Raw genomic sequence first — 13,209 nt, 5'->3', positions numbered from 1 at the left:
GGCCCCATCACCTCCTCGGCCCCCAGGAGGGACTTGCCCTCCAGACACATCATCATATTTCGTAATATGATTGGAATCTGAATATATATTTAAAATGACAAGATGGAAATTAAAATTTAAATAAAGAATTACTTTTCTGTAAGTTGCTCCGAAAGCAGTCATTTAGCAGCAAATTGATAGAGAAAGGTACGCACTGGCCCTTTAAACCATCGTGTGGTTTCCGGCATGCGAGCCAGAAGTATCTCAATTTAACACATCATTGGTTAGTATTATTAGAAATTTCGCTGGGCTCTGAGCACATTAAAGCGAAGGCCAAGAGCTCCGGCCAGGGGCCAGGGGCCGAGAGGGCAGCCTCGTTAAAGAGGGCGAGAGGGCCTCAGGCCAGCCTCCCCCAGCAGAGTGGGGTTTCAGCCGCTGTTATTTTCTTGTTGGAAGTTCAGTAGCAATCATGAAACAAGAACTAAAAGACCCATAAAGGTCATTGCTCTTCCCAGAGGCCACAGATGTATAGTTTTGCTGTCTGTCCACACTTCTTTTCGGCCCCTTGAAATCTGACCTGGGAACAAGGGTCCATGAAGGCCCATGAACCACTTGAGCAAAACTCAAAGGTCTGTCTGGTGCTCTCCCGTGAGGAGAACGCACAGGCTGCATTTCCCAAGTACACCAAGCTCGTCCCATCTCTGTTCCTAGCCCCATGCCATGCACCAGCGCATCCGATCAGCCAACAGTCATGGATGGTCCCTCCGCCGGCTGGCACCATAGCTCGGAGTCCTGCCCTCAGCCATTCACTCCCCGGGCACTGACCCTTGGCCTGCACCCGCTGGACCGGACACGGTGCCAGCCCGCTGCCCATGACCTCATCCGCCAGGACAGGCTTAGAAGTGGTCCTGGAAGGCCGGGTGCCCTGACTGATGTGTGACAGGCACAGGGTTGAGAATAAGCAAAGGCCCCGAGCAGTCTCGTCTGGCATCTTTCAGGTGCCCTGACCACCAGGGTGCCCCTGGCCTCCATGGCACCTGTGTGCAGAGCAGAGCAAGGTGCTCCCCGCTGGTGCAGAGGTTCGCCAAACTCTGGGTAGCCAGAGCCTCAGAGGCTCACAACCTGACCCCCAGTGCTGCCAGCCGGTGGCCCCTCTGTTAGGCATCTTTGCACGGTGTGCCCCCTGCAGCCCCAGCACCTTCCCTCAAAGGGACCGGGCCCGCCGGTCTGTGGCTGGCCCTCCCCAGGCCATCCGCACTGGGAGGCCCACGGCTGGGTGCAGGCCCCCACCCCCACAGGCAGGCACTGCAGCCCAGACCACCGCGGCACAGAGACTCCAGCCATAAAGAACCGGGGCCTTTCGTGTTCTTCAGTGGCTGAAAGAAGCAGGATGCTGTCAGCCACCATAAAAATGTGACCTTTGAAAATTTACAAGAGCTCAGGGTTTAAAAGCTGCTGCCTTAATGATGCATCCCATTAGCATCTCATTAAAGGGAAGCAGAGAGAAGCCTGCTTGGGACCGGTGATGGGCAGAGAGGGCCACTCCATGGCGCCAGGCAGGGGTGACTCTGCTGAGCAGGCGCGTGTCAGAAGCAGAAGCATGGCCAGGAGCGCTGGGAAAGGCCAAATGTCTGGGTGGCTTCACTGACATCCTGCACGATGGCAAGGGAAAGACCCGGGGGCTCCCACGACCGGCCTGTTCTGGCTGCGTGTGTCAGTGTGCAGGAGGAGAGGGACCCGGGGAGGCCCCGAGGAGAGGGACCCTGGGAGGCCTTGAGGAGAGGGACCCAGGGAGGCCCGGAGGAGAGGGACCTGGGGAGGCCCCGAGGAGAGGAAGTCGGGGAGGCCCCGAGGAGAAGGACCCGGGGAGGCCCCGAGTAGAGGGACCCGGGGAGGCCCCGAGGAGAGGGACCCGGGGAGGCCCGGAGGAGAGGAAGTTGGGGAGGCCCCGAGGAGAAGGACCCGGGGAGGCCCAGAGGAGAGGGACCTGGGGAGGCCCGGAGGAGAGGGACCCGGGGAGGTCCCGAGGAGAGGAAGTCGGGGAGGCCCTGAGGAGAGGGACCCGGGGAGGCCTCGAGGAGAGGAAGTCGGGGAGGCCCCGAGGAGAAGGACCCGGGGAGGCCCAGAGGAGAGGGACCTGGGGAGGCCTGGCATTCTTTTGGGGGAGACCTAGGTAGCTTTTGGCAGAGAAGTGGACTTCCGGGGACACTGGACCATGGTGGGGGCTAATGGGCACTGAGCTCAGAGCTGGAGCTCCACATACGGCCCCAGAACTGGGGCCTGGGGTTTACTTCAGACCTGGAGTGCTTTGCAAGGGCTCAGGGATGTGGAGAGTCTGGTCAGGCCAAGCTGACGCCCACCACCAGGCAGCCCCACCCGAACACTCCTTGAGAACCCAGGTCGGCGCTTTTTCTGAAAGGTGTGGAGGAAGCAATGCTCCTTATTTTAATAAAATCAATAAAACATCCTGAAGTGCAAGCTGCCGGTCGTTTCAGAAGATGCAAGGGCCACACGGAGTACCAGCGGCTTGATTTACCTCCCCTGAAGGAAAATAAAAAGACTCTTTCCTTCTCACTGCAGACACAGGAGCTGGCTTGTCATCTCCAGGAAAGGCACCAGCCTGCAGCAGGCACAGCGAGCCCCCCACCCGGGGCCCCAGTTTCTCCCTGGGGTCTGCCTGGCCCCTGAGCTGCCCCCTGCAGAGAGCGGCCTCCTGAGGGCAGCCTCGCTCTCTGTCCCCTCATCCCTGGGTAGAGTAAGGCTGTTCTGAAGCTTGCTCACCAGCAAGCTGCCAGAGTGCCTTGGAACCAAGGGCCTGAGCACTGGAAAAAATGCAATTTTTCAAGTTCAGAAATTCCGCAGTTTTAGGGTAAAAACTCAGAACACCTGAAGTTTTAGAGTTCAGAACCTGGTCACCCACTCTCCGGGTGGAGACCCCAAACACCTCCACCAGCTGCGGCGGCGGCTGTGAGGTCCAGGCCAGCGGCCCCCTGGGCCCCTTCCCCACGCTGTTGTGCTTTGCAGGCTGGGCAGGAGGGCTGATCTAGCAGGAGAGAAATGGGGGCCAGACAGGTGTCCTGAAATCTCGACACCCGGCCTGGGAGCCCCTGGATTCCCTGTAGCAGAGAGGGGTTGCAGCGCCCCCTACTGGCAGAATGTTTCTGTACTGTCATTGAAGAGGGTTCTGGTGCGGAGGCTGGGGTCTCTGCATTTCACCCCAAACAGGGTCCTGACTGGGGCAGGGTCCCCACAGCTTCTTTGCCCTGAGACGTCTCTGATTTGGGATGAAGCAACCTCTGTCTCCGAGCCCACCATCACCTGGGGAGCGTAGAAAACAGGCTGCGGACAGGACATGCTAGAAAGCTGTCTGTTATACGTTGCCTTTGGCTGCTGGGGAGCATGGCTGAATCTCAAGCCCCTCGCCCACCCCAGACTCCCGTAGCCCCCTGAGACAGAAAGGGACAGGCATATCTGATAAGTAAGTTTGGCCACTGAATTGTTCTTTCCTCAGGAGATTCGTCCTGTTTCTTTGTTTCCTGCTCGATTCACAGGGTGAATCGTCTTAAACGCAGGCCAGAGATAAAGTGCAGCCTAATGCAATTAGCTCCGTGCAGCTGCAGGTCCTCGTGGGAGGCGACTCCTGCTCCTCCCAGCAGGCCCCAATGCCGAGCTGTTTGCTGTCTGCTTTGTGCAGCAAAGTCCTCCTAAGAGCGGCCCTCCCGCCCGGGGCCTGGACCTGGCGGCCTGCTGACCACAGACCCGGCGCCAGGGGGCGCTGCGTCCCGCCAGCAGAGCCGCTGGGCTTCTAATCAAACGCAAGAGCACCATGGCTCTCCCTGGGGACCCACAGGTGCCTGTGGGGCTGCTTTGGCCGTCTGTGACCGCCCCTGTGGGCAGCCACCTCTGCCTGGCCCCATCTCACCTTTCACCCGAAACCTGCTTGTCGTGGCTGCCCCTGGGAACCATGAGTGTTCTTCCTGAAGCCATCTCTGCGGAGACCCATACCCATCATGTGCCAGTTATCCCAGTCCAAAACATTTATTGGTGGGGTTTTGTTTTGTTTTGTTTTGTTTTGTTTGCTTATTATAAATAATGGAAATGGCCATAGTGCAAAATTTGGCAAATACAGAAAAGTGTAGACAAGAGAATAAAAGTCACCCATAATCCCCTCACACAAAATAATATCCTGCTAGCATCTATTTTTTCTTTCTCCACACATATTGTTTTGGAAAAATTGTTTTATTATATTTATGTCATGTCATATTCTGCTTTTCTCATTTAATATTATAGTGAAAGCATTTTACCATCCCATTAAGAATTTGGCAAATGTGATTTTTAATGACTATATAATATTCCATCAAGAGTTGTAGCTCAAGGAGACCAGTCTGTCTTTATGTTTGTTTTCACCCTGAGATTCATTTTCTCGCTAATCTAAATTGGGGAGTGAGATCCGGGACAGAAACCTGCCTCTTCCTGCAACAAGGAGCAGAGAGCCCTTGAAGTTGTGCCCTGCCTGCCCTGGACCTGGTGGTGGGACCTGAGCTGTCCCCCATCGGATGCCAGTTCCCATCATCCCCCTGTTGTGCAGGAGAAAGTTGGGGGTCTCAGAAGCTGGTGCAGTAGAGGGATGCCTGATGGTGTAACTTTGGGGAGCTCCAAGGAGAGCTGCCCGCCTAATGCCAAAGGACCAACCGCAGGGTGGCCCCAAGCCTGGGCCCAGTGGACATTCGGCACTCAGCATGCACCCAGGGATGAGGCTGCAGAGTGCTGCAGATCTCAGGGTTCAGGGGCCGGGGGCTGTCACTTCTCCCAGCGGAGTGCTCTGCCCTTTGTGATAGGGCAGGTGTAGTGAGTGGCCACAGAGGCTGGCCAACGAGGCGCTGGGGCGGGTATTCCTGGAGAAAGGACTCAACAGCAGCCACAGCTGCTACCACAGCCCCAGTGGGCCCGTGTCGCCCCGGGGGAATCGGGAAGGCTGGGTCTCCGCCTCCGCCCCCGGGTTCAGGCGGGAATACTGCTCAGGGCAGTGACCTGCCAGGCTGTGCTCACCTCCTGCTCTGCTTCTCCCCAGGCCCCCGGCATCTCCAAGGCGGACAGTCAGTCCCAGGGACTCACGGCCAGCAGCCGGTGGGGGCAGACGCCCATCAACCAGTCCACGCCCTGGGACACGGATGAGCCACCCTCCAAACAGATGAGGGAGAGTGACAATCCAGGTGAGTGTTTGTGGGGGTCAGAGGATATGCACTAGAGCTGGGTCCCCAGTTCCTCGGCAGATCCTGACTCACGGCCTCCCTGGAGGGTGTGGGATGCCCTGAGAAGCAGCCGTGTCTCTGCTACTTCAGGAAGCATAGGGGAGAGCAGGAGTGTGCAAGACGTTGCAGGAGTGACTTTGGGTGTGCTGCGGGCAATCCTGAGCAGTCACCCCCAAATCTCATTGCTGTGATTCAGACAAATTTCTCTAGTCACATCTTCTTGTGAGGCTTTGAGAATTGGAATGTTCTACACTCCTGGGGCTGGGGACTCCCCACCCCTGACAGCACCCCAGACTTCTGTGAGAGCTGTGACCGAACATAAGCCCTCCCTCTGACCGCCGCTGGCCTCAGGCCTCCCCTAGGATGCACAGAACTGGGCTGCCTGACCGTGCAACATGGCAGCCTGCACCCCTCCAGTCGCTGCAGGAAAACCCCCAGTTCTCAGTCATGCCCCAGGACCTGCGGCTCTGGTCTCTACCTCCCAGGGCCGGCCCCTCCCTCTGCACGCCTCGGGATCCCCAACCAACCCAGAGACCTGTGCGGTCACCAACCTCCCCTTTCCAGCCCACCTTCTCTGCTCACCAGCCCCGGGTCACTCTCCCCTGCCAGTAGGCCCATCGCAGGCTGTAAGACCCCAAGACTGTCGTGACTACACTGGGCCCTGTGCCTCTTGGGCAGCTGATTGTGGGACCCCACAGGCAAAACCTCATCAGCATCTTCCCGTGTGGCTGCTGGGTCCCCAGATGCCTGCTCACCGCGCCGAGCGGCCCCCCAAGTTGCCGGCTGCACACTGGGCGGCTGTGTTCCTCGTCATCACCCACACCCACACCGTGACAGGTGGTGAGTGGGACTCGGTGCACGCCCTTCAGGCCTCCAGCACCCTCGGGCTTCCCTGGCCCGTACCCCACCGCCTCCACGGCGCCTCCGAAGCTTCTCAGAGTTGGCTGAGTTCTTGCCAACTGGGCTCGCCACTTCCGATGCCTTTCTGCAGGCTCCCTGGGGGGTCCTGGAGACTCCTTAGGGCCAGTGCCTCGTCCTTGGCTCACCGCCACCCTCTTCCTCCTCTCAGGCTGGAGGATGCCGTCCCCCTTAGCTGCCCATTCTAGAATCTGGTCAACCTGCTTTACCGACTTCTGTCGGCTTCTAGTTTTCCCCAGCCTCTGGCTGCACATTCATTATGTCTGTGTGGCGACTGCATGCTCGCTGCAACCTAGAGGTGGGTGTCCCCATCCCGTTGCAGAAAGGACACCGTCTCGGGTCCCCAGTTGTGGGGCAGGACAGGGGCAGAGGGCTGTCTGTCAACGCCGAGCCTGGCTGTCCACCACCACACGGCGTGGCCTTCCTCTGGGTGACTCGGGGAGCACCGTCAGCACCCAGACGCCTGGGCTCCTGCTCCGCCCCTCAGCCCTTCTTCTGGAAGGGAGCCCCGCCCTGCCTCCAGCCTCTGTGGCTGGTGTTCTTCAATGGGCCCCTGGCCCCCTGCTCGGTCCTCAGTCCCCCCCCAGCTCCGAGACATGTAGGCATGTAGGAACGGGAGTCCTCGGCCCAGACCCGTTGAGGGGGTCCCGCCTGGCGGCCCCTGCCACGGAATCTCCTTGCCTCCTTCCAAGCACGCTGTGTCCTTGCAATGGCAGGCAGCCCAGCGCCCTGGGCACAGCTGGCCTCTCCTCTGGTATCAGGGGTCTCGAGGCTATCAAGCCCCGTGGAGCTTGCTTAGGACAAAGCCTGCCCCCACCCACCCTCCCAGGCCCCGGACAGCAGCCCCCGCTGGGCTCTGCCTCGGCCCCGCCGCTGCCAAACCACGGGGCCTCTGCACAGCTCCCGGACCTGCGCGCTCCTGCCTAGCAGAGGCCTCACCTGCACAAGCCCATTTCCTGCCCTGGAGATGACGATTCTCCAGAAGGGAAGGAAAAGCACATCTATGGACCATGTCACACGTCCACACACTCTGCTGGCTTGTTGGGTCTTTGATTTTCCAAATGCATTTTCCTCAGTCAGTGCTTCCCTGGAGACCCCTGGGGAAGAGGTTGCCAGCTCCATTTCGCAGCTGGGATGAATGAGGCTCAGAGAAGACAAGCAACTCGCGGCGGCCTTGGTGAGCAAGCGGCTGGACTCAGATTCCAGCTCGGTCTTCACAAAGGCCTCTGTTTTTTCTGTTCGCTGCCTCTTGGCCCTCCCGGGCAGACGGTCCCTCCTCTGAGCCCCACGTCATCTGCTCACCCCGAATACACGCATCAGGTGCGGCTGACGCCATGCCGAGTGTGCACGCTCCTGCAGGCTGCTTCTTGACGCCTCTGTGAGCCCAGCAGCCAGCCCAGGCCTGGGGCGGCCGGTGTGTGTCCAGGGAAAGAGCAACCCCAGATGACATCTCTTCCATCTCCCTTTCAGGCACAGGGCCATGGGTGACCACGGTGGCCGCCGGGAGCCAGCCCGCCCTGATCGCGCACTCCTACGGAGTGGCCCAGCCGCCCTCCTTCAGCCCGGCTGTGAACGTCCAGGCCCCGGTCATTGGGGTGACCCCCTCACTGCCTCCCCACGTGGGGCCCCAGCTCCCGCTGATGCAAGGCCACTACTCGCTCCCACAGCCGCCCTCTCAGCCACTGAGCAGCGTGGTGGTCAACATGCCCGCCCAGGCCCTGTATGCCAGCCCGCAACCCCTGGCCGTGTCCGCACTGCCCGGTGTGGGGCAGGTGACCCGCCCGGGACCCACCGCGGTGGGCAACGGCCACATGGCAGGGCCCCTGATGCCTCCGCCGCCACCGGCCCAGCCGTCGACCATTCTCCCCAGCGGTGCCCCTGCCACCAATGGGCCCCCCACGACCGACTCGGCCCACGGGCTGCAGATGCTAAGGACCATTGGCGTGGGGAAGTATGAGTTCACGGACCCCGGGCACCCCAAAGGTAAGTCCTCTGCCCACGTGCTCCCTGTTGTCCGCGTCTGCGCCTCCTCGCGTGGTCCTGAGACACAGCACGGCCAGCAGTGTTCCAGCCGCTCCTTCACTGTCCCCCCAAACCTGGGGCTGCAGGGGGACCCCCCCTGCCCGAGACAGTCTGAGCCCAGCTCAGACAGAGGAGGCAGAGGGAAGTGGAGGGCAGGACTAGGGAACGGGCAAGGGGAGAGGCGGGGAGGGGAGGGGCGGGGAGAGCCCGCAGAGCCGGGGCTCTTCCGCCTGCCCACACCAGCCACACCCACTGCTGACCCCAAAGCCAGGCCAGTGCAGGATGAGCGAGGAGCGTTGCCCTTCTGCTCCAGGGGGACGCGCGTCCACCCCTGGGGACAGTGAGATCACGAGCTGTGGGTGTCCCTCCCCAGGCAAGCACCCCGCTGTGCCGTCAGAGGACGGCAGCCGGGCACTGGCCGAGGCGCAGGAGAAACTCAGACGGTCCTGAGCCAGTTGAGTGTTGCGTTGAATAACCCAAGAAAGATTCCGTGCCAGTTAGCCGGGGGAAGGACACTCTGCCTCCGCCTTCAGCTAGCCCCCCCTCTGCAACCGACCCCCCACCCCGGGCAGTTTCACCGCCCCCCCCCCCCAGCTCCAAGGCAGATCCTCAAGAACAGAGCCCCAGCCTGAGGGTTTGGGCAAAGGGCATCAGCGGGTGGCCCAGGCCCTGGCGTGTCTCTGAGGGTCCGTCAGCAGGAATGCAGAGGGGCAAAGGGCCAGCGCCCACAGACGAGAGGCTGGTGCAGCGAGGGGGTCCTCTGTCCCGGCTTGCTGTCCCTCTGTCTCCAGAAACCAGGGGCCCTCTGGGGACTCCCGGCCTCCCTGGGAGTGGGCCTGGTGCAGGCCGGGGACACAGCGTCTCAGCCCCCTGCTACAGCGGAGACAGCCAGGCCCGGCTCCCTGGCCTCCCGCCAGCCACCCTCCTTCCGCCTGCGCTCAGGAATCTCGGTCTTTCTCCTTTCGAGCAATTTTCAGGCCTCGTCAAGCAACCCAGCCACTAAGCCGTGTCTAGATCTCCGCTGGGTTTAATTCCCAATCGGGTGGTGCCCTGACTGCCTTTGTTTTAGAAATCAGCCCTAGTTTGAAATGACAAAATTATAGAAAATTACATCTAAATTCCGCTACACTCTTGCTTTGTTTGAGATCTTTTTAAAAAAAAAGATTGACTAAGTTGATTTTTTGTTTGCATTGTTTGGGTTACACTCTCTCCTGTAAAACAACAAATCTGTGTGGTGTGTCGGTCGGTGCTAGGTGGGGGCCTGGCATGGGTGGGTCTGGCGAGAGCCCACGCGAGGCAGGGCGGGCCGTGGGCCCAGCCGCTGACGGCCGGTGACCCACCCCTGGCGCTGGCTGGGAAGCCTGTGAGCCGGCGGCTCCCAGAAATGCGTGTAACTCTGCCGCCCTCATCACTGACTTACCTCCTTATGTTTGCAGTGAAGAAAAGCGAAGCAGGCACAAATGCCTTCAAACTCAAACCTGGGTGGTTCTTTTTTTTTCTTTTTAAGTAATTTCTCCTTTCATTTCTAATCTTAAAAGCCTTTATTGCTAAAGCTATCATTTGTCTGTCATAGCTAGTGTCAAACAACTTCGTATTTTTTTTAAATAAGAAACTGAATTTTGAAACCAAATCTTTGAAAGTTGCCATGTGAGAAGCACATTCCTGGCAAAGCCACGCGGACTTGGATTTGGGTCATTTTTAATTTTGCCCCTAGGGATTTTACGTCTCCAAAGCTCAATTGATTGCACACTCCGAGATGACAGACAGTGGGCTGGGGCGGGACCGGAGGCCTGCCCCACGTACAGCCGCTAGTCAGAGCTCCCTCCGAAAAAAAGAACTTTCCTTTGCTCCTGTTCTCTCTTTGAAACCTCACCCAGCATTATAATAACAAGATCCACCGTAGGACTCTGCGATCTAGCTCATTAAAGCCCTCGATTTCCCCTACTTTTGTTGGACATGACAGCCCGGCCTCTCACAGGGTTGAGTAATTACGGAGAGGATCTCTCCACCAAGAGCTGGTCTCGCCAGCCTGGGGATGGGCCACCGGTATTTTTAGACTTCATTAGTGCTCTGATTTAAAATTCCACATTTTGTTTCTTGTAATTATCTTCCAATCGACTGAGCTGAAGTTTCGGTGGGGGCTATGTTGGTTAGTCTGCCTTCCAAAAAAAAAAAAAAGGGCGTTAGGACTTTAATTTAAAACTTAACCAATTGAAAAATAAAGGTGGTGTGGAAATGCTTTTTGATTTGCAATAGGTCAAGCGATTGTCTCTCATCTGTGACTAGAGAAGCCGCTGCATTCAGCTCCCTTTAATGAGTGTTATTTAAATGCACTGAGCATATATAGGTTTTTCTTAAGAAACTTACAAGATAAATCTTCCTTTCTCTAAGAACAAATTGGGGGTGGAGCGCAATCGGTAGGATTTTTTTTTTTTATTATATATTGAAAGCCAATTACAATAGATTTCGTGTGTGCAAAGTGATAAGGAAGGGAAAAAGAACTCCTTCTCTTTGAAGCCTATTGTGAACTCCTGAAGTCGTGTGTCTTGTTGTGGATGGCTGTCCCTGAACTAACCCCGGGGCAGAGGTGGTGCCAGCCTCAGGCCCAGGGGACCCCACGCCACTACCCCGTGCTCACTGCGGGTGCTCAGCAGAGGTGCAGGCTCGGGGTGACTCCCTTCTCCTGCCTCCTTCACAAGGATGTTCGGTGACTGAGAGGGTGGCTGGAGATGGCAGAAAGCCTGGGGTGCTGAGCCTGGAGATGAGTTGCTGCTGTATTTTCACCTGCTGGTCCAAGGAAAGAGTCAGGTTGCACCTGCTTCCATTCACTTCTGGACCAAAAAGCAAAGTCCACATTGACCTGAAAGGGGGAGACACTCTCTTCTGACTTCAGGTTTTGTAAGACTCGGGCGAGGATCTGTCTGCTGGGTTGGGCCTCCCTGCCCCAGGTCAGGAGCTGTGTTAGGGTGCACATAGCTGCTTCTCGGGCTCCACCCTCCCTGTCCTTGCCCCCAAACCTCTGTTCCGTGGAGCGTGTCTGCCCTCCTGCCAAGTTTCCCTTGGACAGCTGCTTCCCCAGGCCCCGTGAGTCACACTGGCAGGATCTAGTAAAGATGCAGAGACAGAGTGAATATCTGTGTGGTCCGAGAGAGTCTCTCACCTCCTTGCGCCTTCCCGTCCTCATCTTTAAAGTGGGCCGTCGGCACCACCCTTCATGGGCCGGAGGGAGCAGTGCCTGCGATCGGCACACGAGTGTGTCTTGTGCTGGGCCCAGTCGCCACCACGTACAGTTATCCTGTCCACCCCGCTCCAGGGCTGGAGGGCTCAGCACCGACTGGCAAAGGCCAGAGAGCCAAGGCCCCTCCTCCGTGCACAGGAGTGGAAGGCCAGAACCTGTTTGCGGGGCTGGCAGGCTGGCCAAGCCTCTCTAGGAGACCTCCAGGCCCCAATCCCTAAAAGGGAGTGGATGCGTCACCGACAATTGTGCCCAGCCCTGGATCTTGTCTCCCCGACCCTACCCACTCCCTGATCCATCCAGAACCCCAATGCCATGGAAGAAGCCAGGACACTTGATAAAGCTATTTGCCTACTTGGCCAGCCCAGAAGCACAGAAATGCCCCCAAGCTGAAGTCGTCCCCCACGGAGCAGCTCGTCTGGTGTCTCTGTCTCGGGGTCATCCTTGACCCTGGGTCATCCTTGACACCCCGCAACTCCTTTAAGTACTGAGTCAGAAAACACCCTTGATTCTGCCTCCCTGTCCTCTCCACCCTTCCCCTTTCGGGCCACCACCCCCTGTGGTTGGCCTGGGGCACCCCCTGCCCCGGGTCCCCATGCAGCCTGAGGCCTGGGAAGTACCTGCAGCCTCAGCCTCCTGCGTCACCTCCTGCCCTGCGCCAGCCCTGGGTCCCTCCCACCCAGCTAAGCCCTGTGCCATGGCCACCCCGCTCCCCCTCCAGCCAGCCTCATCCTGGTCTTCTCCCGATTAGCCTGTACCACCCCCATATCCTTTGTGTTACATGAAGACACAAAGCACAGCCTTGGGAACTGTGTGCCGACGTTCTGGGCCTTCTCTCCACTGCCTCCTCTCTTCGCATGGTGAAAGCAGGCCCCGACCTCTCTGCTGCCAGTCACCTCCACACCTGTCCCACGCTCTGGGAAATGGAAATCCATCCACTCCAAGTCCCTCCTGTGCCCAGGTGAGGTATTACATAATAATATGAACTGCCTCTTATTGTGGTGAGGACTAGGGTATTTGACATAAAACACCTGGAATTTTCCTAGCACTTTCTAGTCACTGTAAAAGAGTTTGCAATCACTGTTATTTTTACTGCCAGGACCAGGGCCACCTTCAGTGTGCACGACCTTTTAGGGACCCGAGGAATTGTGACAAATCCAAGACTGATTTGCCTGCTAGGGTGAGGGAGACCGGCTGGCATCTTGATGGTCAAAGCATGTAGTCCTTGGGGGTCAGCTTAGAGCAGAATAAAATCGCCCTTGTCCGCCATCACCCTAACAACCCAAAGGAAGCAACCCATTGCTGAAAACTTCCCCCTAGTTCCAGGAGTTGTTTGTCTTGGGGGGGAGGGGGAGGGGGTTCTTCCTTCTACCCTCAGGGGCACTCAGCACCCTGTGACATTTGGCATGAGATTGGGGTGTCAGGGACCCTGTGGGGTCCCCCTCCGAAACCACATCCATAGATGGAATAAGGAGAAGCTTGCCCTCTCTACACCAACCCACCAAAGCTGTAGGGGAGGCCCGTGGTTAGGAGCGTGAGGTCAGCTGCGTGGATGGAGCCAGGAACCCAGCTTCCACACCAGACTGCTTGGGTAGAATTCACATCTCAGTACACTTGTGCTAGAAAGTCGGAACGGAAGCCTCAGTTTCCTGATCTGTAACACGGAGGTAACGATAGCGCCATCTCCTAGACAAGCTTCGAGGACTAAATATGTCTGTAAAGACTTAACACGGTGCCCAACACATGCTCACAATGCTGCTGCGGCTAGCTCTTCCTACCAGAATTCTGGAGAACTATGGAGAA

General features: G+C 58.0%; 1 protein-coding gene across 1 annotated transcript in view; it reads left to right on the top strand.

Moving 5' to 3' along the window:
* KLHL29 (kelch-like family member 29) overlaps positions 1 to 13,209 on the top strand; it is a 115,098-nt gene that overhangs the window by 55,702 nt on the left and 46,187 nt on the right. The window contains exons 3-4 of the mRNA XM_012727354.1: positions 5,051 to 5,192; positions 7,620 to 8,132. Of these exons, the coding sequence (XP_012582808.1) occupies positions 5,051 to 5,192; positions 7,620 to 8,132 (655 nt within the window). The remainder of the gene's footprint in view (positions 1 to 5,050; positions 5,193 to 7,619; positions 8,133 to 13,209) is intronic.

This window comes from Condylura cristata, unplaced genomic scaffold, assembly GCF_000260355.1.
Source record: "Condylura cristata isolate star-nosed mole 26May11 unplaced genomic scaffold, ConCri1.0 scaffold00020, whole genome shotgun sequence".
NCBI lineage: Eukaryota > Metazoa > Chordata > Mammalia > Eulipotyphla > Talpidae > Condylura > Condylura cristata.
Note: the sequence above shows the minus strand (reverse complement) of the source record. Positions and strands in the feature narration are given on the sequence as shown.